The sequence below is a fragment of the Argiope bruennichi genome, chromosome 10 (genome assembly GCF_947563725.1).
Source record: "Argiope bruennichi chromosome 10, qqArgBrue1.1, whole genome shotgun sequence".
Classification (NCBI taxonomy): Eukaryota; Metazoa; Arthropoda; class Arachnida; order Araneae; family Araneidae; genus Argiope; species Argiope bruennichi.
The window spans coordinates 122,058,281-122,085,504 of NC_079160.1; the positions used below are offsets into that span (position 1 = coordinate 122,058,281).

A 27,224-nucleotide genomic window follows, 5' to 3' on the forward strand; every position below is an offset into this window, starting at 1 on the left:
TTGTCTTTGAAGGAGAAACTCGGGGGTTCCAGAATTCTGAGTTACCTGATCTTATGAATGAGAGGGTTAAGTGATTGCATTACTTTAGTTTACAGTGTAGTGTATTGATAAAATCGTTGATGATGCGTGTTCATTATCCACTACATAACTACATTATATAATCAATGCTTAAAGCAACTAAATTCATTGTACTCCGATCAGTTTTAATGCATTTAAGATATAATTTCTTTGCTAAATATTATTTAATCATATCAAACTGTGAATGCCAATGTTATCAATTAATTAATCTCTAAAAGTCACCTCGAAGCAAAGAAAAGGAAACATCATTGAAGAAGATGAAAAAGAGAAAATTAACCGAAAAGCGTTACCCAACAGAATTGATTATTTTACATTATTTAACGCGTTAATTAACAACGATAACATATGCGATGGAATCAGAAATTTAAATATTTTGCTATTCTTAAGAATCTATTAAAATATTGATAAAATGAAATGATTCGGCGATATTTAAACAATTAACACGCGTCATCTAGAAATAATAAGTCTGCATTTTCTTTTAGAAACATTTAATACTATATTCTATCGTACAACTCTATTTATCAGGGAAATGATCCTTTAGGCATTATTTTATCAGTAAATAGTTTATAGCTTAAAGGTACATTTCATGTCAAAATCATTCGTCCGTGATTTTCTTTATCATCATTTTGGGAATTAAATATGTAATCCCCCTGTGGATACAAAACTTTTCATTTTAACTTTCAAGAATATAAATCAATAAACCTGTAAGATATGTTAAGTTTAGCTGTCACAACACTTTGTGAATAGTTCCTAGAAATCTTTTGTGTGAAATCCTCAAAATCACTAAAAATTTGAGACAAGATTAAAGAAAATGATAAAGCAGATTTGCCACTAATAAATCACTTCAGTGGTAAAATGAAAAAAGATTTGAAGAATTATTTAAGAATAATCATATAAGTGATGCTCTAAATAACTTGTCGAAAAGTTTTTCTTAAATATTAAATATTCTTTGATTTTTTTTTTTGCGCTAAAGAAGGCTTAACATTTGTAAATGGAATGTGACACTGATGATAATAAAATGATAATAAAATAATGATAATAAAAACTTTATTAAATTTTCTTTTTTCAATTCAATAATTCTTTAATTGAAGTGAACATTTTTAACTAAATAATACCATGAAGCGTTTAAAGTTCACAAGAACATTTTTCTTAAATAATTTATAAGGTGAATTTGAAATTATTCAACATCTTTAAATTGAAATAATTTCTCAGATTATCACCAGATGTCGCTGTGAATGGATATTATATGAGAAGACATGATGGAAAAATGCTTAATATCGCTTAACTTTTTTTTAAAAATATTTTTTGTATCATCTTATTTAACCAAATATCATATATGAGTAGTTGAAAATTGATATTTAGATAGTGAAAATAATTTCAATTCACGTTTTATACGGAAGTGAGTTTTTCTTTTTCAAAAACTAATCGAAGCATTAACAGATGATGTGAAACATAAGTTATCCCTACACATCACAAAATCATTACTTTGGTGTATGGTACTGGACACCCTATTTACCAGATACCAATCCATGCGATTTCTGTCCTTAAGATCACATCAAATATTTAGTTTCAAAGAAGCCAAAGATCCAAGTAATTTCAAAAACTCCATCACTGATTCATTTTTGAGCATAAATCTGCAAGAGTGGTTTCCCGAAACTTTCTCCTACACTCTCTAATAAAGATATTATCCCTCCTCCCCACATAAAATTGTGGACTCTAGAGAAAGTCAACGAAGGCTCAGATTTTTATTTACAGATTCCTACTTAAAAGCGCTTCTTAGTTTCGAAACGAAACAGGATATGTTCTTTGGATGCCCTTTGTTCAACTGACTTAAATCCACATTTTGATTCAAAAGAACTACTATTTTTGCAAAAAAAAAAAAAAAAAAAGCAATAATATATTTCATTTATCTAAATCGTTGCATTTTTGAGTTATAGCGTGCGAAATGTATAGATTGACAGAGAGTCAATCCCTTGTCGGATTTGGATCAAAATTTGATATCGATATAATTTTAGATGCTAAAATTGTACACCAGATCTCATTTATCGAAGTTTTCGCGTTTTTGAATTTCTGCGTTTAAATGCATTCGAAAATATAGACTAACAGATAGTGATAAATTTGTTTGAAAATATGATCAATATGTACATTTTGCTAAAATTATAATTCGAATTTCATTTATTTATATCATTCTAATTTTAAGTTATCGCATTCATAAGCATGTGAAAGCATAAAACGATAGACAGTTGACTTTAGGAAGGATTTAGTTCAACCTATGATCTGGATATACATTTTAAATACTAAGCATCTGTACAAAGTTTTATCAGTTTGTAGATATCGTTTTCAGTCGTGTTCAGAGAGACGTACAGACATCCTTTCTAAGAACAGGTTTCGTTTAAAAGTTTATAGAAATTTACAAATTTGGTAGAAAAGTCACATATCAAATTGCATCCTTCTAGCTGAAAGGAAGTTTAAATGAATGGGCTCTCAGATAGACAGACATAATGCCAAAAACTGATGCCTGCGTGTTTTTCGAATTCAGGGACGTCTGAAACGTTGAGATTCCTCAAAATCTCGATTTCAAATTCTTAGACGATTACAATGTTTACACAAAAAACCAGACAATAAAAAATGGAATGAATCTTCATCTGATAACTGTTTTGACTTGCTCTTTTATTTTATGTAAAAACATCTTAAGGTTCTCATCTTCATTATATTATCCATCAATTCATTTTTTAAGTTCTTTTCAATAAAAAAGAAATTTGTAATACAAACAGCAAGGACTCAAAACATATTTGAATTGAAATCTGTTCTCAGAAGCTAACGTCGAATTTTGAAATGAGTTAAGTTAAAATTTACATTATGCTATCAAGCGCATCCGGACCTGCGCATCTCTTTCAAACTTTTAACAAACCTACGAAAGATAATCTGTACAACAGTCTGGTTACTTAAACTTAACTAACTCATAGATTTATGCAAACCCGTGCGTTAACCGATTAACTATCTTTTCCTTCTCCTGGTATTGCTGCGGCTTCATGGAGAAGCTCCCGGAAATGTTCCGCTGTCAAGGCGAAACCTTATAGAAATGACCTATCGATGAAATCGATGGCGTCTGGAACAAAACTATCAATAATCCCCAATCCACATTGTCCGAAAATATCTTTCGAGGGTGTGCTGATGTGTGAGGTGACTAACCTTGATGAAGCAGGTTGGATGTCTGATTGAATTAAATGACTCCCGATTCATATTTGGAAATGCTGTGCCGAATGGATGGTAGAAGTGAAATTGGATATTAACAGAAGATGTAATGCATTATACCTAAGTTTAGATATAGTTTAGGAGTCACTTTCACTAAAAGTTTTGAAAGAAAATATCTTAATCAGAATAATGTCCATATATATATATATCTTTCATATAAGGCGATCTTTTTTCACTTACTTTCTTGTACGCGAAGATTAAGTATTGCAATCACCAGAAAATGTGACATCGAGGTTTTGATGAATTCCCATGCTTCAGACTTCTTTGTGGCCGAAAAATATGGACTGCAGTTAAAAAACAAGTGCCAAAATATATTTAAAAGTGATGATATACTCTATTTTAATACAATTAATAGTTCTAATTAAAATATTAAAAAATCTATTATAAATTTCCTTAGATCTTCTAACAATAATAAAGAGAAACTGACGATTTTCCCTCCAATATAATTTAAAAGTCAAACGATAAATTCGTATTCTCTATCATAAAGCCTTATTATTTGCGTTTAATTAAAAAAATAATATTTTCAAATGAAAGTTAATTTCTTCAAATATGTTTAAAATGCTGAGATAAACTTTAGTTATTTTCTATTTGATACAAACCTTTGGCATTTGCTTAAAACTTCAAAGCTTTTCAATAATATATTTTGATAAACAAACCTGAATCTCTATATTATTTATTTTTCAATAAATACTGAATTGCGCGATGGTAATAAATTTATTATGTTTGATTACTTAATAGAATAGATACTTAATAAAGAATTTGAAAACAGTAATTTAGATTATTAAAAAATCTACCTTTGCCTTGCAGCTTGTCGAGAGGAATTTTTTTATATAACGGATACTTATATGCGAAGAAAGATTCTAATCATCAAAAAATGTTTCCTCGAGACCTTGATGAATCCTAACGTTTCATACCTCCTTTAGCCCGAAAAATACAAAAATACATTTTTGGAATTATATTTTCCTTCAACCCGTCTATGAACAAGAGAACTGGAAAACACATTGAGTTAGGTTCAAGTAATTTAACATATGACCTTCACAATAGTACAACAGATTTCTACGATATTTAGGAAAATATGTCTATGGTCAAATCTGTCCGTTCATGCATTCATTTCCATGTGAATAAGAAAACACAAACGCGCAAATAATTTGACGGATGAAATGAAGCAAGCGGTTTCATTACTAGAATTATTAGTCTGCATCAAATTTTGAATCAAATTGATCGATATATTTCTATATAAATAAATGCTCAAAATGCGTTGATTTAAATAAATGAAATTTGTTGAATTGTCTTGTAACTAACATTGGTAATCTGTATCAAATTTTAGACTTCACTTTTGGAAAGGAAGGAATACCAGATACATTCTCGGTTTTATTCGCTATATTACAAGATTCGTGGCATACCTGAAATTTGAAGAGAGAGCACTTCTGGTAGTTTATTTGGAATGTTCAGTCCATCTGAATTTATAAATCATAACTGTTTACAGGAGCAATGTTTCTTTAAAAGCAAAGAGACCAAACTTCCTTTACATTCAAAAATATTTCTTTCGTCAAATAGAACATCAAGCATATTGTCCAACTTTCTAGTGAAAACATCATCTGATTAAAAATTTTGAAACATATGACAACGCATTCAATTACTTAACATCTGCTTTCTACTCATTCTTTTCTATTATTAAAGTCGAGAACATCTAACATATTAAAAAAACTATCAGCTGGTTTCTTTCATTTCCGATTTAAATAAGCTTTCGTTAAGTTAAGACAAATAATAGGTTCGTATTAAAATCCCAATATTTAAAGCTTTTAGTTCTCTTGAGATAATAATAATAATTTAAATTATTTATAACTCACATTTATAATTATTTTTATTTTAAAAATTAAAAATATTCAGTATAAGGATAATAAACATTTATTTTTGAATAAAAAATAGAAAACTTATTCATTAAAGCTATCTGTAAGTTGTTATTTTAATTTGAATAATTTTGAAAAAAAATGAAAGGAAAGAAAAATAAAAAACCTTTCATGACTAACTGAATGATGAAGTGATTATCGGAACAAATAAATTACTTGCAAAAATTATAAAGATTTTTTTGAAATGGTTTGGTCATTGCACTTTTATATTTCGATGAATGAAAATCCTAAAATTATACTACTGTTACACCCTAACCATTAAAAATTGAAGAAAAATAAAAAAATTCATAGAATATTATTCCAATCAGCAAGGATTGATAAAAAAATAACTTTGAAAATAAAGGTACAGTTTAGAGAAAAAGCAAACAAATCAAAAGATTGCAATGGTAATTCTTTTTGGTATGAAAATCGTTTTCTTCGAGTGCAGTTCTGAAATTTGAAGCGAAAGTTTAAATATTCTGTGCTAAGGAATTTATTCAATGCTTTTAAGTATCTTTATTATTATCAGGCTTTGATTGTAAAAGGCATACGTACAACCATTTATTTGTTCACAAATTGTAAGCAATATAATTATATGAAAATGAAAAAATTCACAACTTAAAAAAAAATGAAATAGCATTGTGGACGGAATCTCCGAAGATAAAAACAAAGGAATTTCTTTTACTTTATTTTCTTCCATCTGGTTCAGCACGCATGCGTACAAACGTAAACTCATAATAATTACCACACAGTATCCACTGACTCTAATGGTGTCGTTGTAATGGGTATTCATTCCCCTGGCTTTGGCGGATGCCTTTTAGATTCCATTGATTTTTATCTCAGCAATTTTCTGTACAAACAAGTTAACCTAATGAGGGGAAGCTCATTACTGAGAGAATAGGATGAGGAAAAATTTCATTTGTTTCCAGAATCAGATTCAGCCTCATGTGTGGGTGTTATTAGTTATTTTGGTAACTAAGTTCGGCTCGGTAGCAAAATTAGTTTATTTAACAAACTTTATATAACAGAAGTTGGTTAATCTTAAAGTTAGATTTATGTTACCGACTACCCGATAATTGTCCGTATTAAACAGAAAATAAAATACTTTACCATTTCCGTGGGATAAAATATTGGCGATTTTTTTAACGATTTTTTTGTTTTTTTTGTTTTTTGTTTGCAATTTGGTGAAAATAATTTAACTTTCACTAACGGCCCTCAGAATATAAAGTACTTTTCCGTTTCCGAATGCAGTAAAACATCGCAAACTGTTTTTTTTTTTTTTTTTTTTTTTTTTTTTTTTTTGCGATTTGGCGAAAATGATTTAAATGTCGCCAACGACCCTCGGAAATGGAAAAATACAATATTAGTGTTCCTGAGATAGTTTTCATTGACATTTAAAAATCAAATCATAACTATTTAAATGTCTTTAGACTGTAAAAAATATACAAAGAAAAATGTAACTCTTATAAAAAGTAATTATCATTAAAATCCTTTATTAAGAAAAGAGAAAGTTGGTAAAGAAAAAAACAGCTGAAAAATAAAAAGGAGACGTTCAGATATTTGCTCTGTGGCAACGTAAGCAAAAATAGATTCATTCAGTCGAAATTATCAATTTACAGAAAGTAAATTGAATCAATAATTTATAATTGCTTATGGGTGAATTTTTATATATAAAATCTTGCACTTATTAATTATCAAAGAAATCTATTTTTTAAGAGAATACGCATTCCATATTAATATTTAACTGCCCAAATTGCCAATAATCGCCAAATGGGTCACCAAAGACAGTTAGTTTATTGGAAAATATTATATTATATTTATAGATTTTCGTAATGTTTTGTGTTTTCTTTTTTTTGGGGGGGGGGTTAGCGAAATTTTGAGGATCAGTATTTAAATACTATTATGATTGTATGTAATTTATAAATATAGTTTAACGATACTGAAAGAAAAAAATCCTGCAAAATGCAATCTAAGAAGCTCGATGGCAGAAAAGTCGACATTACAGAGAATCATAAGGGAAACGCAACAGCTTTTCGATTCCCCCATGACTTTCATGGGATTTCAAGGCTTTCTGATTCCGGAAGATAAGAGAACTTTCGCGAAAAGATAAGCCAACTTTACACCGCCCTAGGGAGCATACTGATTTTGCGTCAGAAATCTACGAGGGATTGGGACTATTTATTCGCTGATTAATCCCAATTCATCCTAAGAATTGAGTCTGGATGCATTTTTATCTGTAGTGAATCGGTAATTCGCCATCTGCCTTCTGAAAGTCGTGAAACAGAATAACGACAGTTGGCATAACATCATTCAGTCCTGGGCCCCCCGAAGCCTATAACACTGAAGATAAAACTCTCCAGACAAATAATAATAATAATAATAAATAAATTAAAAAAACTTTCAACTAGAATTTTCCAAAAAAGTCGTTGATATCGAATTCTAATGTTAATAGATTATAATAAAATCTTCTTACTTTCCTTGCAAATTAAGTTAAGATTAATGAAACAACTTACGAAGAAGTGGGTAAAATACATTTATATTCCTATCATCAAGTAAAATTCCGGTCTCTGGAAGACAAAATTTTAAACAATGTATTTTTGTAGGCCAGCAGATAAAAAAATTGGTGAAATATAAATATTCTATGTGTTATAACTTGAAAGAGAGCAGACATTGAAAGTTTCGTGATTTATTAGGAAACCAGCCACCTTTGGAGACCAACTCGTTCGCCCGATTATAAAATTTTTAGCTCTTAAATATTAATGTGAAATACATGTTTTTTTAAATTTTATCATGTTATTTGTAAGACCGTAAAACATGAATTTAATTAAACAAGTTAAAATAAATTAAAACGCAGTCAAATTAAAAAATGTATACACTACGAAATATAAGCGAAAGTGAAAATCCTCTTTCCCAATTAATATCCAAAGAAGACATTTTTTTAAATCTTACTTTTAGCATCGGCAAAAGTACGATATTAAACATTTTGATTACATTTTTTGATGAATGAGTTTGAGTTTCATAACATAAAAAATTATTACAAATTGTATATTTAATAAATAAATATTACAAATAAAAATATATATAGTACAAAAATAAAATGAATATCATTGAAAAGGTAATAGTTTGCGTTTTCAGATGATACAAAGACTATTTTTGTGAAATAATAATTTTGGAAGATATGATCATTGATTTCCAAAAGTAAATCATAGCGACTACTCGTCTGGAAATAGTTAAATTTATTTTCACTCCCACTTAAATTTTGACGCTTACTTCTTACACAACTTCTTTCCACTGAATGAAATAGTTTTTGGTGACTCTGACGCAGAGCATTTTTAATAACATTTTGCGGCTCCATTCATTAGAGAAGCGTTAAATTGAGAGCAGCCGTAAAAACGTTCAATGAAGTAGTCTGAAACGTTCCTATGATGATTTCTTAAATTTTTGCCATTTTGTGATATGTAATGAGGGTGATTTTTGTGCCACGCACATTAGCGTTTTATATATACAGATAGATAAGATCCTAATGAAGTGTTATGCGTCAGCTAAAACTATTTTGGCCGATGAATAAGAAAACAGGGTGAGAGGTGCTGCTGTGTATAAAGGAACTGTAGTTGTTATTGCTTATAGCACTTGTCATAGACAAGCCAGCGATTTTAAGCCACGTTTAGCGTCACTTGTTTCAATAGCGCCAACTAGGGCCAAGGGTACGTCTTAGCTGCTCATGCGCCACAGTCCTTTTCATGGGGCGGACTTCATTTATTCATTTCATTCACTCATCCACAGGTCGTAATTTAGACTTTACAACGCCCAATCAACCAGGTTATTCCCGCCTACATAAAGGAACCAGGATACATTCATGATAGCAGAATGCCTTTGCATATTGTTGTGTCTCTAATCTTAATGATTATAGGCACGTACAATTTATTCATTGCAGGCGTGAAAGGACATTCTGCCTTCACGGATACGTTCCATCATAGAATAGATTGGACTATGAACAAAATATGTGTCATCAAGTTGCACAAATAAATAAATAGAACTAGAAATTTTTCATCATAATATGATAGAAATAATCACAAGACGATGCATTGATTGATTACTAAGGAAAATATGAATTTTGGTTTTAGCATTTTTTTTTTAATTTAGAAATGAACCACTCAGCCGACATTTATTTGTGGACCTTGGGCAAAATTATGAACATCAAAAGGGGTCAGATTTTTATTGTCAGAACTCGGCACATAGGAATTGAATGCTTCATAACATAATAACGAAAACTGGTATTTGTACGTTAATCCAGTAGCAAACGAAAATTACGGTATATCCTATTAAAGAGCTATATCCTAAATTTTTCGATAATTAATTGCTAATTATAAACAAGTAGTAGAAAATGGAATTTTCATTTTGGGCGTATTTGTCAGTCGATTGAAACCCGAATTCGATAGAGAACTACAACTGTATTCATAAAATCGCATATAATATTTATTAGAGTTATTGAGATTTTGAATCCTCCCATTTACATTAGTGTCAAATAAAAGACGGATAGTGGTAAACCGTTAGACAGGGCATGGAATTGAATGAGGTTCATACATACATACATGCAGTAAATGTAATAAACTCTGGAACTCAGTCTCAGTTACCGATGATTCGTCATAGTCGCCAATAAGTTAAAAGTGATTATGAATCATTACTTGTAATTATACATAATCATCAGATTAAGCAGATTTACCGTAACATTAATGTATATATACTGATACTTATGTTTTATTACATTCACATATTATTGCTCGTCACTCTATTATTGTATGAAAACTACAGCATCCATTTCACAGTCTGCGATTTTTTATTTTTTGATTGTATAATTTAGATGCATTGAAGAGATTTTTTATATCAAATTTGAAACTATTAGGAAATATAACGTCATATAGGAAAAAATTGCAATCTATTAATCCGTGACTTTGAGCAAATAAAATCAATTCATAGATTTAGAATAATTTTTCCAACGAGCATTTTTGTAGATCGGTACATTTTACCTTTTGCTGAAAACAAATATATAAATAAACAAGTATAATACAGATCTCAAACAAAAATAACTATAAAAGAAATAAAAATATTAGGTGAAATAGCGTTAATTTTTTTTTTGAATATCTGATAATATAATCTATTTATTCCATTTTACCCTCCACTTTTTCTTATAGGTTCTAACGCTGAACTAACTACATCTTCCTCATGATTTTCCAAAATAACAGATTACATCGTAACCATTGATGACATCACGTAGCTTTCGTAAACATCCACAAAAATTATATCAGCCATAATTGAAACAAACAGAAGAAACAGCACCGTTTTAGCATATTAATTAGGAAATCAGCATTAGTTGGTGCTGCTAACGACTCATTTAAATGTGCAACGAACATTCCTTAATGGACGGAGCGCATTGGCTCATCAGGCGAAAATGCGTAACTCAATCCAGCGACTCAAATATTTAACAGATGAGAACGTTAAATTCATTAATGCGCTCGTTCCTGATTGAATTAACTAAACGAACAAGACTGAGCCCCTTTCACTTCACTTCGCCATTTGGTGAAAGCATTTTATTAATGGGCCTTTTTAGTAAATCGGATCAAGTGCAGAACTGTATATTTGGTGGGAGATGACATCGGAAAACGTTTTGGAGTTGTAATTATTTTAAAAAAATAACTGTATATAGTTAATATAATAAAAAGCTTTCATTACAAGATGAAGATTATTAACGACTCAAGCAATTGAAAATCTTTAAAAATTAAAATGCCAAAAATATTTATTACAATCATTAATATACTTTTTGATGTTCTAACGCAAATAAATGGTCGTGTTTTTTTTTCTAGAAGAGTTTGATACAAAGCATTGTAAAATATTTTAACGCACGGCCCAGTGTTATGTTTTTCTGTATTGTCAGTATGATGATATCTTAGCCGAATTTTTAAAAAAATGCTACAAAAAAGGGAATTTTTTTCTGAAATTCAAATTCCATGATTATTATTTTGAAGCAACTAAACCATACCTTAAATGCCAAATTTCAATGTTGTTTAGTTAGATTAACGTCCCGTTTTAAAGCAACACTAGGGCTGTTTCAGGATGCATCACGTCATTTTGAACCGCGGTTAGATAACGAAGACGACATCTGAGCTGGCACCCATTCTCCAAACTTCCACAGCGCACCAGCGGGAGGGCGTTTGACCCCGACGGATTTGGCGTGCACCAGACCCGCTTACACGACGACGCTGCGGTGAAATCGAGTCTCGAACCTGATACCCTCCGGCTCTAAAGCCGAGACCTTACCACCAGGCAACCACGGCCTAAATTTCTATTTCATCTTACAGCATCATTTTTGTATTTAGTAATATCAGCAGAAATTTTGAAATTATAGAATTGTCATATATGAAATTCTGTTAAAATTATGATGTTGAAATTTCTTCGAGTGTCATATTATCCTATAATTTCTTGAGTTAAATATTAAGATGGCTGTTATGTGAAATATGAAGAATGGTTCATTTTTTCTCTACCTTAAGCAACATTTAATATTTAGTTTTGGCACAGCGATAGCTTTTTGATCGAGGGAATGTGGGTTTTGGCTCGCGATTTTACCGAAATTTTTCCATGTAAGTGGGGACGTTTTAAATTAATATATTCGTTATGGAGGGCTACCCGGACTCTACTTTTTGCCTTTCTCAGAGACGGAGTGACAAAAAATTTAAGGCAAGGTTATTTTCCATTTACTAAATACAGCAAGCATGCCAAGATTATCCCTTTAATATACATTAGATGTTTAAAAAAAAGTCACCCACATAGAAAATCAATCTATAACATAGGCCATTTATAGAGAAGTATAGTCAGTATGACAGCCGCAAGTAAGTGTTAAATTTAGTCAAGGCTCAACCGTTCGTAGACTAACGAGCTGTTGACATGGCAACTTGAGTAGTGGAGGGTCGACACAGGTAATTAAAATCCGATTGAGGAAATAAATTTTCAGGACAGATTTCATGCTTGTGTTTTTTTATATGGATATTATGGCATTTAGCTCAGAAGGCAGAGCATTCATTGCTATCAATAACAAAGATGAATATGTGTGTGTATATGAACGCACGCTGATGCTCCAGAACAATGCTGGCCAGACTGTGTGACCTACGGCTTTTGGCACATATATATATTGGAGGGTGGGAATTTGTGTGTGTGTTAGGCACTTTACAAGCTACACCGTTTGACTTACAATTATAAAATTTGGCACGTTTATGCTTTGAAAGGTGGAAATGTGCACCTCGGAGCAATTTTTTGAAATTTTAAATGTAATTTTAATACTATTTAAAAATTAAACTGAACTTTACTTTTCTGTGTTAATTTTCGCAAATACTATTGCAAAAAAAAAGCAATTTCCCATTATTTTGAAATTTAAAAGAATTGCCTTTTTACCTTATTTCCAATAGTAGATTTCATTTTTGTCCTAAAATTGAAAGTGTTTTCATTGTTTTAACAAATATTTGATTTAATTTTTTTTTCATTCTTAAAAGCTAACGAAGAAGAATTCTGTTTGATATCTGTATAGTTTTATAAGGCGAATAAAAAAATTAATTTACAATACCTTAAAATTTAGAAAATAGACTAACTACTCATTTACGTTTTTAATAGCATTGTAATGTTATTGGTCTCCAATTAGTCTCCAATAGAAAGTTTCATGAGCCCAGTGAAGAAGAACGCATGTAAAACCGTTAAAATAACACGATATTAATACTTAAAATACTGATGGAATCATGAACATGAAAATATATCTAAACTATTTAAATAAAATTAAATACAACCAACATCTTCAGCAAACCATTTGGTCGGAAAACGCGACTAGTTCTTAATAAGATAGGTCATTCAAACTATAATAGAATAGAACATTCAAACTATAGTAGAATAGAATAAAACGTTTAAACTGTAATACTAGAATAGAATAGAACATTCAAACTATAGTAGAATAGAACAAAACGTTTAAACTATAATAATAGAATAGAATAGAACATTCAAACTATAGTGGAATAGAATAAAACGTTTAAACTATAATAATAGAACATTCAAACTGTAGTAGAATAGAATAAAACGTTTAAACTATAATAATAGAATAGAATAGAACATTCAAACTATAGTGGAATAGAATAAAACGTTTAAACTATAATAATAGAATAGAATAGAACATTCAAACTATAGTGGAATAGAATAAAACGTTTAAACTATAATAATAGAACATTCAAACTGTAGTAGAATAGAATAAAACGTTTAAACTATAATAATAGAATAGAATAGAACATTCAAACTATAGTGGAATAGAATAAAACGTTTAAACTATAATAATAGAACATTCAAACTATAGAATAGAATAAAAGATTCAAATTTTAAGACATATATTACCCATTCCCCTGATTGAAAATATTTTGTTTTTGAAAAGTTATTCTAGATAAATAAGAGTCAGATTTTGATAATTGGGTTATTATATCATTTTAAAATAGTGAATTCAGAAGAATTTATTAATGTGTAGCCAAATTTAGGAGTGAGAATTTCTGCAATAATCCTGATCATAATATTACACCTCTTTCGTTGCATGAATTGTTATAAAATAAAACCCAAGAGCTTTCTAAAATCTTCATTATATTCCTTACATTCATTGAATTGCCACTGTTATACAATATTTTCGAGCAATTTAGCTTAAGTAATTTATTGCGCTGTTTAAACTATTCATTTAAACAAATGTGCAGTTTTGTAAAAGGAGCTGAGGCCATAAAAATATCCGCTTAATGTTGTTCACTTTAAGCAATTAATCCATTTTATGCCTGCTTTTAACCCTGTTTGCTTCTAAGGTCTCGAGTTCACCGACTTCTGGTATTTTTGAGAAAGGAGCGATGCTAAATGTGAACATTGATCCAAGTTTATTTAATTTATCGTTAGGCGCAATAGCACGATAAATGCATCATGAATTACTATTGCATGCTTTTTATGTATATTTAAACAATGCTTGTAATGTATTTACACAAAACATTACATATTAATAAAAAGACTTCAGAGTTTAGAATATTTATTCCAAATATATTGCGGCTTACTCTAAAATATGAGATCTGGTATTGTGGTTAGTATCGCAATAAAAAAACTATACATATGTTTGATTTTACTACCTTAAATATTTATTTATTCTTTCTATAACGTATATATTTAAAGCTTCATCAACTGATAAATAAATGAAAAGAAATGTTGCCAGAAGATAAATATTAATAAATTCTTTTTTGAATTCAGCAATTAATTAAAATGTGTATCTTTTATTATTTAATATAAAAAAAGGAATTATTTATGAACATTATATATATCTAAAGAAACTATAATATAATCTATTCTGAAGCAGTTATTATCTAGCTCTTTTAACCTTTGACTTTCAAATACAATTTTCAGTGCACAAAAGTTTGAAATTAAGTTCGTATACTTCATTCATTTTTAATAGAAAGTATTCACATTTATTAAAACATAAAACTTTATTAAAAATTTAAGTATGATACTTGATTATGAAATGTTTCCTGGAGTTCAATGAATAACATTTTTCTGTTCTTCTGAATCCCTTTAAGGATTTTGTTATTGTTCCGAGAAAAAAAAAACGGAGTTTATTTCTTCAACGTTGTTTATCCATACCTTTTATCGATTACATGCATATATATTTATGTAGCAGGCTAGAGTTCTTATCATCGATTTTATATTTTTCAATCAATTATTAAAGTTCGATTCGGATCATTCACAAGATCTAATATATAATAGATAAACATTTTGGAATGGTTCATCCATGCATTCCAGAAATAAATGAGTTTTAGAATCTATCTATATGCTATATGTGTGGCACCTTAAATAATAATATAAAAATTACATTATCTACATAAAAATGAGTTATATGAAAATATTTTTAACTTTTGAATAAGAATCAATTCTCATATTCTTCAAAAACGAATTCCGGATTTCTGTAAGAAAAAAAAATCTAGATCATTACATGGTATTTTTTTTTTTGTTCTTTTTTTGCAACTATAAAACTTACCTCAAACTAAGTAAAAAAATTTACTAGTAAAGAAGAGGAAATTGATAAAAATGTAATGAAAGCTGGTATTCATCGATATATCTGAAATGTTTATCCATCACTTATATAAAAACCATAACATTTTGATAAATTGCATCCCAAAATAAAATTCAAAATAAAACGGCAGTAAAAGAGATCATTCGGCTAAATCCATTTAAAAATAATTGAAATATTAATATTAAGATCGTATTACTATCCATGAAAGATAAATGCAGAAACTGTTGTCTTCTTATGATTTACAAATTACAATTAATAATTTCAAATTGAGACGAAATTTCAAAATTTTGACAGTATTAAAGGGAAATTAATTTAGAATTGGAATTTAAAAAACTGTTTAATTCATTTTGAATAAACTCGGAAAAGAATGATTTCAAGCGCATACAAGTAAATTTTAATAAGTTCAGTTTATTATAAATGCAATAAATTTCGGTTTATCTTTTAATGCATAGATTCTGTTTATTGCAAAGTATTTATACAGATCGTAATTTTTATATTTTTATCTAATTCACAAGTCAACGTCAGAGTTTTGGGTCAATGGGTTTTTTGCAGCACATCGATTTTCTATTGATCTGAGACATTGACAACAACCGGGCGAGTGGTCTCTCCGAAACTTTCTCGCATGTATTTTAATAAGAGTGAATTCGCGTTTTAAATGCATTTTTTTGAACCGATTGAAACCAAAATTTGATACAAAGCTACAGTTGCAGTGCACAATTTTGATATATTTAAGGCATTTCATTTTTGAGTTGTCACGTTTACATTCTTTTGAAAGTGCAGACCAACAGACGCTCAACCCCTGGTTGGATTTGTCTCAAAATTAGATAGGTGTCTTCAGTATAAATGTTAAATCTGTGCACCAAATTTCAATCATCTAGCTCTCTTCGTTTTGTAACTATCGCGTTAACTTATATTCAAACAGCTGGACAGGCAAACTTCCTCTGAGCGGTCTTTAATCAAAATTCGATGGAAATCTACAAATTTGGTGTGAATACCGTATACCAAATTTCAGTCGCCAAGCGCGAAGTGTTTTTGAGATATCTTTGTCATGGATAGACAGATTGGTATAATGCCAAAAATGTGGTTTTCGAATACACGCATGGAGGTCTGAAACAAGAAGACTCTTCAAACTTTCGAGTTCGAATCTTTTGATGAATACAATACTTTCTCTATACTTTGTGTACGAGGAAGTAAAAAGTAAAGAAAGCTTTGACACTTTGGGTACTTATTTTATCGTTCGAATGCCAGGGAACTGTCATGATGCACGCCAGAACTTGTTTCTCAAGATTTAACAAAGAGCATCCCTCAGATTCCAAACAACACACCTGAGCTTCGGCAGACGCCCCGGTCTGGCATCGGCAGAGGGGGTTTCGGGCGACCTTAGTGAATGATAAATGAAGAAAAGGAAAAGAACCACCATTTCGGTCCTTGACCCACCGCCGGATAACACCGACGCCGGATCGATAGCCGGCCACCATGCTGCGGCGGCAGCCATACTGCAGGATTATGACGTCACTCGTAGGCCGGATAAATGAAGCGCACGAACAGGAAGCCATTTTGGGTCACGTTGCATCGGGAATCAATTAGGATTATTGGCTCTTGGAGGAAATAAAAGGTTAATTGTCTGCTTTTATGGCCGCACGGGCTTAAATGTTTGATACGATGTGGAGTTATTGGTTTTTTTTTTATCGGTATTAATGGGAAACAAAGCTATCGAATTTGTTTTTCATCGAAGGCTTATGTTTTTAAAAACTTTTGGGGAGAATTTCAGAGAAGGAGGTATCTATTGAAACGTGAGTGACTATCATTTAATATTTATAGAAAGAAAATAATGGAAGGAAGATACTTTTCTTGTTTAATTCAAAACAATACGAGATCATTTTTTTCAGCCTGTTATGGTTCCATCATCTTATTCTTCGTCATCAAATAAAGTCAGCAACAAATGAAAAGTTTAAGATAGCCGGGAACATTTATACTTTATATATATATCTTTTTTTTATTCGAAATACGTTTCCTATTCCTTTATAATTAAAATAAGCCATTCGTTCTATATGTCTTAAATTTTCCATCAGATATAAAATTTTATTTGCGAAAAAAATCTTTAATTGCAATTGAAATTTCGACAATTTTCATTGTCGAGTATCTTTCGGTTCCTTTAACGGAAATGTTGTATTCATTAATTTAAAGTAGTACGTATCGTATTAATTTAAAATTGCATGTATGCAAAAATTTAAAAATCATATAGATTGGCTGAGTGAAAAAATTATCAAATTAAGAAAACGAGTTTATGTAAAAAAATTCAAAGAAAGCATTGCAACTCTATGAATGGCAACATCAATGTACTTTAATAAATAAGAATATTTTTATAATTTTCTTATTTATGATATACTGGTAAGATAATTCTACATTTTTACATTAAATAACTTTTTAAAAATAAATCTGTTTTGAAGGAAAGGCTTTTTCTTTGTTTTTTATAATTATGAATTAATATTAATCATTTTTGTTAAAAAGCATTGAATTCATGAATATATGTTTTTTTATTCGAAGTTATTTTATATTTTATTCCTAAATTAAACATTTTGCATGACATTTTTTCGTTTTTTTATAACAAAGGTTAATAACAAAAGGTGACATTTTATTGAAAATCTTTTTATCTTCTTTTTCTAGTCTTAATTTTTTCGAATGACCGTAAAAATGCTTTTGAATTATTCCTTTTTGTTTATCTTGTATCAATTTACTTATTTAATAAAATAAAGCTTATTTTAAAAATTAAATTTACAATGGATTCATTCTAATCGATATTATTCACTTGTTCCAGATATAAATTCGTTTAAGTTAATATGACAATTTTCTTTGTGGTTTCGAAAATTAAATGTGCCAATATATTCTAATTTTTTATTTCATAGTATTCTTATTTATTTTAAAAATTTGCATTGCTTCATCTCTTAACAATTTGCTTGTCAAGTTTTCATATTGAATGGATGTATTAAGCACTGTTTTGCACTGAAATCAATATGAAAATGCATACAATTACACAGCTGGCAAAGCACGCCTTCGCTTGCTTCAAGGCACTAAGATGACATACTTTATACATATTAAAGTATGAAATTTGTATGTTAGGTGCAGCTGATGAAAATTCCAACAAAATTTCGGATAACAGAGAAAAACTGCTCCCTGCTGTTGGTAAGTACTAAACTGCATGACAATAATATATCATTTAAAAATATAAATAAGGAAAATATTTTATGAATCAAATTTAAAGAGAGAAAATTCTCAAAACATTATCAATGGAAATGCAGTAAACACATTTCAATATTTTGATAATGATATTCATACATTAACAGTTTTCTTTGATCATAATTGTAAAATTATGAAAAATAATTGAAACAATTTTTCAGGTTTTTTTTCAAGAGTTGTGTATGTATATTTATTTTAAAATGATAGAAAAGCTACTAAAAGTTCATGGACTCAATTAAGAATAATAATAAAAGATAAAAATGATTACGGAATAACAGTAACAATTAATTGAAAAAAGATAGTTATTCACAAGTGATTAATTTCTAATAAATATTACGAATAATTTATTTAACTTTGCTCGTGATATCTTAATTTCAAAAACATTTATCATTACAAGTGGCGTTATGATAACGATCGATTTTCAGGTAATTTTCAGGTTAATATGGTTTTCAAGTTTCTTTAAATAAAATCTGCTGCCCGAACACTCTTAATTTTACTTTGTCCATGAAAGCTATCGATCAAAAATTATGAAACAACTTAATATTGCCACCTTATCTCCATTTTAGTGTAAATTGCAATGATAAAGAAAATTGAATGTTATATTTTTCTCACTATGAACATATGACAAAATAATACTACTATTTCAGAAAAAAAAAATTTCAAAATCGTTTTAAAGTTTAATCTCAAAATTTAAAGGCAAATAAATAATAAAATATCCAAAACTATATTTTTTCTTTGTTTTTGACATATTTGAAATATTTTTATGTTTTCAGTTTCGAATTTTTTTTCTTTTAATTTTAAAAGGAATATTTTTTATGCTTTGGCCAAACGATTTAAACTACTAATTCACAGAGAAACGTTCATTGGTTTAAGTTATCAAATTTATTTTATTTTTTTTTGGCATGGTGAGTAACAAATGTAATGAATCATGAATAAATAATTTAGAAATTGCTAATTTAGAAATGTCTATAGCTATGATAAAGAATAAATGATTGAAAAGGAACAGTAGCTGTAAGTAAAATTTTTAGACTTTGATAGCAAGGCATTTTGCTCAGCTGATTTATTGATCTTATTGAATAAAGTATCTACTTTTTTATTTCTACATTAAATAATTTCCTGGATTTGAAGGTATATAATGTAACGTGAGGTTGAATTAAGACGATAGATTTATTTGCTATAGAATACAACATAAAAGAAATAAATTTACGAAAGTGATTTATAAATAGCATTTAGCTGATAATAAAATATTACTTGAGCAAAAAAAAAAAAAAAAACATACGTGGAATTCGGAATATTTTTGCTAATGGTTCTAGATATTTAAAAAATATTTTCAAAAAAAATCCACGTTTCATGTATATAAAACTGAGTCAAGGTCTTTCGTCAGGTCCCGATTTATATCGTCCGAGGAGAAAATTATTAGCATCTAATTGTAATATCACAAAGGAAATTAGCAACTTCATTATAATTACAGATTTCAAAGTGAAACTTTGAAACTTTTTATTTCGTTTCTAACTGTCTTCTAGAATTATATCAGATTCAATATAATTTCCATTTGGACATTAAATTCTAAGTCAATTGTACTTCCATTAAATCAGTCATCAGTGAAATATTCGTTAAAGAAAGGAAATTTTCAGTTTTAAATTGTACAGTAAAATAAATAATAATGTAATTACAACCATATATTAAAAATTATAGCTTTAATATATTATTTTATATTATTAAAACTTGTTTTACAATTACATGAAGAATTTTTTGATATTACTAAGGTACAAAATTTCTTTAATGCAATGTATTTTTTACTAGAGTATTTATTTAGAATTAAAATAAGTAATACTTTTAAATATATTATTTAATTGGGATAAATTAGCCCAAAATATATCAGCCCCAAAGTTATTTTTCTTTAAAAAAGATTAATAAGTGGACAAAAATGTTCAATGTGGTATAACAAAGCAAAGTAAATGGATTTAGGAACCAGCGCCAAAAGTTCTCGGTATTCTTAAATATATGGCCACGAATTTTCAGAAACGAGAAAGAAATAAAAAGCTAAAAAAAATCGTTTTTCCCACTTACTTTGGGACCATAAAAAGAATAGAGTATCAAAGAGTTCTTGGCCTGTGAGATTTGAGAGCATTAAGCTCTTCATTTTTAGCGGAGCTACGAAGAGGGATAAATCCAGTGACAGAAAAAAAAAATGAAAGTTTCTTTTTTTTTATCCGTGTATCCACTCAAAAGAATTGGGCCATCTAAAAATTGGATAAAAGCCGGAAAAAAAAGGGACCTACATCAAATACTTTTAGAAATGAGTCATCCATTTCTTTTAATGCTCTTTGCATGGCTCTATCTGATTCCTTTTATGTTCATTAAGAATATATTCGAGAGAAACTGGGGTAGAGCAGGGCTATCGAATATAGAATTTGGCTTGAAATTGAGACAGATGTCAGAATAAACAAAATAATGTATTATTTTTTTATCGTCTGCTTTTATTTACCTGATTCGCTTTATTTTGTAAAAATGGAATATTGTAATCTATTTTTCGTTCGATTTGCGTAGTCTTAATGTATCGAAATTTTGTATATTGGTATAGTTTAAATAACATCTTATTATTTTAGTATTTTATAATTTAAATACCAGTTAATCAATTAATTTTATTACGTTTTTTACAAGTGTGGCTTTACTGAATAACGAATTTCAGAAAAATGATACTTTTATGTTTATTATAAAAAATTACGAATTTACTATTTAAACAAAATAATTGATATAAAAAAGTTATATTCTTCAGTTTCTTAAGGTATGTGCTTAAGTTCGAGATGAATGTTTTGAAAAAGATCCGAAAACCGTTATATTTTTGAATATTTTGATAAAAATGATTAAAAAACATTTACGAAACCAAAATATACCACTTGAGTGCAAAAAGTATTTAGAAAATTGGAAACAAGGATGATTTGCTTAAAATTTTACAGATAGATTAAGGAATATGTTATTTAGTTCTCGAACTAAAATATAAGCTTTATTTCTATTCATTCTTTAAATATTGTCGTTCGACTAATCAATAAAACGAAATTTTCAGTTTCGTCCATATTGTGAAGCATTAAAACAACTATAAAATCATTCTAAATGAATAGATTACTTATTCTTTCATTCAGAAAATGTGGAACAAATAGAGAAATTATAAAACCAAATTTGTATAAAATATATGTATCATATATTAATTTATGAAGTTTTCCGTATGGAAATTAATTCTATCAAAGATTAGAATTTGAGAAAATAGCTTCTGAACATAGCTTCTAACGCATGTAATTACAAATATAAAAATCAATGGAACTTCCCCAAAAATTAGACTTGGAAACAAATTCTTAACAGTTTTATAAGGAAATCTGTTTATAAGAATATTAATTTTTTTTAAAAAATTCATAGTTTCGCAAAAAAAAATCGACTTTTTAACATAATTACCTACCTTAATAATGTGTTTTTTAGTGCAACTGTTATCAAATTTATTTTATTTACATGTACGAACCTTGTGTTGTTTTGGAAATGAATTCTTTGACGTTCGGAAGTATAAAATACAGAACGTACGGGCTTCTGTCCTTGCCGCTTTGCAAATCTTTTGAATTTGGACATCTGCTTTCGTTTGTTCTTTTTTCATAGAATTAACCTGGCATTTCAATGTTTAATGAAAATAAAAATTAAAAGATTGTGCTTCCAAAATCCCTTTTTGATTGAATGAGCATAATAATGGTAGGGCGGAATTTTCAAACTTGAAACACAATATTCATTGGCTAAATAAAATGATGACATGCTGCATTTATTCCATAAGTGGGTAACTTGCAGATTCATTGCTGTAGATGATCATTTCTTTATCGAATATTTCATATAAAAGTTGGTTTAGGAAATAAGATGGATTGAGTGCGGCGAAAAACTTCAGGGCCAAAATATATGTCCCATCAAAATTGATATTGCCATTAGGTAATCAAAAATTAGCCACAGTATTAATTATTCCGGATTATCAAAAATACAGAGGACGTTATCACTAAGTCTTCTGATCATGCCTCATACAAAACTTCTACTCATCTGGTTTATCTTTTAATCCGCATTCATTCTCACTACAAAATGGGACTACATTTTTAGCCTCTTATATTATCTTGAAACTTTCAAAAGTTGTGAATTGAATGTATGATAACACAAAGCATACAAAATACATTGCACCAATTCAATTTTAAAATCCACTGAAAGTGAAAAATCGTGAATCCTAATAAATCATTAGATAATACGCAGATGAATGTTAAATACCTTACGTCTCTGTGTTTGGTTCCTGATTGTAATGCAATATCAATAAGTTCCGAAGGGCTTGTTTTCATATATTTAGAGCAAATCGCTTCAGGCGACCCATTGGTTCACCAAGAATATTGGTTATATTTATTTTCAGATCAATCATTCAGCTGTAACTTCTTCATGTTCATTATTTCGTCAAACTGTGTGGTATTAAAACTATGTTATTTTAATTGTTTTATTTTAGTCCTATTTCATGCGTACATGAAACTTTCTAAAGAGATTACAACATAGGATGTTTAAAAACGTAAATATCCTGTTCATCTATCTTCCAAATTTTGCATAATTGTAATTTAATTTTTTTATCCATCTTGTAAATCACACAGACACAGATATTAAACAGAATCCGTCTTCTTCAACATTCAAAAATGAAAATCACATTATTAAATATTTGATGAAACACTAAAACGTTTTGAATTTCAGGGCGAAAATGTAATTTATTTTAGCAAATTAAGCAAAAAAATTATTTTTTTAAAAATTGCCAAAATTCAGAAGATCATAAAATGAGTACAAAAAGACAATGTTCCATATTTTTAAACAGTGTAAGTTCATTTTTGTGCAATAATATTTGGGAAACATTTCATGGAAAATAGCCAAAATTCTACTTAATTTTTAATTAAAATTCTTATGAAAATTTCAAAAAAGAAATCTCTCTAAGGTGTACATTCCCATCCTCCAAGGTATGCATGTGCCAAATTTGGTAGCTGTATGTCAAATGATCTGGCCTGTAGAGCGCCAATACACACACATGCATCTTTATTTGCACAGACAGATGGATGGCAAATGGATTTCCACTTTTTATTATATATATTTATAACTGCTAAAGATGAAGAAATCAAGCATAGCCTTTCGGTTACATCAGAAACGTTTGGTTGGTTAATATACGGAGTCGGGATATTTAAAAGTTTAGTCTTATTTCATTTAGGAATTCTTATATTTTCCTCCGATTTTACGGTTAGTATTAGATGACTGCTTAGTTCATCTTATACACATCATCTTACGCAGTGTGACTTGTTGTATTTTCTCTTTTAAATAATGGCTAATGAGTTCTAAAATGAAATTGGAGCAAAGTAATTGATGCGTAACTCAAGAGAGTCATTTCATTAAAATAGTTTTTATTAAATTACATATGATTAATTGAGAAGACAATTAAGATAGAAACTTTTATAAACTTTTTAAATCCTCCAAAAAAGATAAATAAATAAACCTATTATTGTTTTAATACATTTAATTTTATTTTATTCAAATAAACACTGAGATAAACAGTAACATAGTTAACATCAACAGATACAAGTTGAGCATTTCGTATACGATTAAAAATGGTTAATTATGGTTACATTACGAAAGACACAATCACAAATGCTTCTGCCACGATTTGTAAATTCCTTTGTTCGGCGCTTGTGATAAAGCTCAATGGGACCACTAAATTCCATTCCAGTTCTAGGATACAAATTGAGCCATTCCGCATTCATTTACGAATCCCGCTGCTAGCCATCTTCATTAAAATAAAGTGCCCGAACATTCCTATTTGGCGCTATAAATACTTAAACAAGCCCATCCTAGAGAATTTGAAAAGCGGGTCTCTTTGTATTGGGAAAGGTACAGAATGTGGTAACACTAAGTCCTTCGCTCCCGTCACACATTCGCTTTGTTTGCAATTTGAATTCTCATCTGCTTGTTTCATCACCTGCTCCTCTGCAACTGAAAGAATGGAATTTTATGCCATGCTGTTTCGTTCGATAACTATTTTGACATTTATGGTTTAAGTTCATTAACGAATCAAAACTTTGTACTAGAATTTATTTATCTTGCGTGTTTTGGTTGCCAAGGAGAGGAATATTGTTAAATTTCTTTCAGTAAGATTTCTTTGATTTATAAATTTTGATTTTTTTAAGTGCAGTATGTTTCTGCCAAAGTAACATCTGTTTTTGCACCTTAATGAATTGTTTCAATGATTGTTGTGGAAATTAGGTACATTTTGATATTTTGACATGAAATATACTACATAAATTAATCAATTGTTTTAAAAAAATTACATTCATTTTATTATAGATTTTGAAGTATTTAACTCGATCTTAAAACAGAACTCGATAGAGTACATTATCTTAATATCTTAAATGCATCTTCTCCTCGAGTTAGACCATTCGCAATTTCAATCAGAAAACAATATTTCCAATTCCTGAAAAGAACGTCATTTCAGTTTGCGATTTTGTTTATAGTACGTATAATCGATTGTCACATTATGTTCAACAATTATAAGCATATACAGCTAATTTTTGTATTTTAAGAACAACCTTCGAATTAAAATGCTGCTGGAAAATTATAAAATTGACCTGCAGCCATTTCAGCTTGAGATTTATGAGTTGGAACGAAACTTAGTCAAAAGTCGAGAAGGACTGGGTTTGAGGCTAAAACAGGTGATGATTTCCTGCTGCAAGACAACGCAAGACTCCATAATCCTAACATCATAAATGATTATTTTCAGCTGGAAACAATTCAGCACAGAGATAGACCAGCTCAATGGCCTGGCCGAACCTGCATCATATCAAGCATGTTTAGTGTAGTATAGAAAGACACATAGTTGTTCTCCATTCTCCTTCTCAGACCCTTGCCTCCCTTGCAACTGTTTTACAGGGATACTTGCTATGGAGCTGATAGACCACATACTTGATAGTATCATACATCATTGCATGTGTTGTATTGATTCTAGGAGAAGGAGGAGAGGGGTATTATACTTCATCTTGAAGATGCTTTTTCTATATCAAACTGAAACATCCGATTTGTTCATTTTATACATACGCAAATTTTTATAACAAAATAACTGTCTGATAATTTTTTTTTCATGTAATTTTATGCCTTACTGTGTGCTGCATATGATTTGTCAGTTTTATTAAAATCAACATGGGATGTTGTGAGTAATCGTGATTTTTGTGATTTATCATGAATTTATGGAAAACAGTGTATACATTAATATAAAAAGTGTAACTTGCACTGTCATAGCTATTAAACTTATATGCGATTAAAAAGGCAAAACCCCATCGGTAAAGCCCCTCTAAAGAAAAATATTTTATCTGTATCTCCACAGAAAGCAACTAGCAATATCTTTTTTCGAATGGTACTTTTCCGTCACGCTCTGCTTCTCCGATTCGCGCCAGCCAATAAAAACAGCCGCGCTGCGGGAGTTGTCACTTGGCGACAGAAATACTCGTCAGGCCAAATTGGCTTCATGATCATTCATCGCCGGTGATTGGGTGAGTTTCCGCAACCGTCTTCCCCTGACGGCTGTCATTTCAGCCGCTGGCATTATAAGAAGGGCGCAAAAGGAAAAAGTGGAGTGAAAAAAAAAAAAAGAAGAGCAAAGTACACTTCAGTCGCTTCTCCCCACCTACATTTCTTAAAAAATAACTGAAAATTCGAAAGGGAGTGAAAAAGGCAATAAAAATGTATTGCGATATCGGAATTGGCGTATAGAGATGCAGACCGAATTTTTTTTCTTTCTAGCTTGAAAAATGGCACAATGTAACAACTCTTACAGTTGCCCTTAGAAATTCAGGAAACAAAATGTAACTTCTCTTCAACGGCAGTGTAAAATTTTTTACGCCAAGTTATAAAATACGTCTTCGGTAAGAGTAATACAGAATGGTTACAGTAAATATATATATATATATATATATATATATATATATATATATATATATATTTCAGATTTGAAAGGCTATATATTTTGAAGGAAAAAAGTTATACCTGTGGTTGGCTACACACTTCAAAAAAGATATTGTATTGCTATCATAAATTTACAATGTGACCAGCATTCGAAACTTGAACGATGTCTAGTCTGTGTCGAAATATATCTCACATTTTTGTAGCCGTCGTGATGTTACAGAAAGGATCTTATACAATTGTAGCTTACATGATTCGAAATGAAACTCATTTCTTATGTTGTACAGTGGGTAAATGACCTTAACCCTTCAGCACATGCATTTACTTCTTGAACATTTACACACACACACTTTACCCCAAATTCTCAAACACTTACTCCTTATCTTATTGTTATTTGTATAAAACATAGAATGCGATCAGAGTATATGGATATTTTTTCTCGCAAATATATTTTATTTAAGACAGAAAGGCGATTTTTACTAAGAAAAAACCAAAATGTTCTTAGCCCCTTCCTTCTATAACATTTCTGTATTCATTTTCTTTTCTCATTCCGTTTTTATACCATTCATATAAAACTTATTATTTCCAAAGTAAATAGACTTTTTTCTATATGAAAATAATGAAAAATATAAGAAAACCTATATTTTATATGTAGTTTTAGTTTG

General features: G+C 29.4%; 1 protein-coding gene across 4 annotated transcripts in view; it reads left to right on the top strand.

Annotated features, from left to right (window-relative positions):
• LOC129989456 (uncharacterized) overlaps positions 1 to 27,224 on the top strand; it is a 302,200-nt gene that overhangs the window by 112,625 nt on the left and 162,351 nt on the right. For 3 of the 4 annotated variants that reach the window (XM_056098002.1, XM_056098005.1, XM_056098004.1), the window contains exon 3: positions 18,457 to 18,519. The exons of the other annotated variant lie outside the window; for it this stretch is intronic. In XM_056098002.1, coding sequence (XP_055953977.1) covers positions 18,457 to 18,519 — 63 coding nt within the window. The remainder of the gene's footprint in view (positions 1 to 18,456; positions 18,520 to 27,224) is intronic. 4 annotated transcript variants of the gene reach the window in all.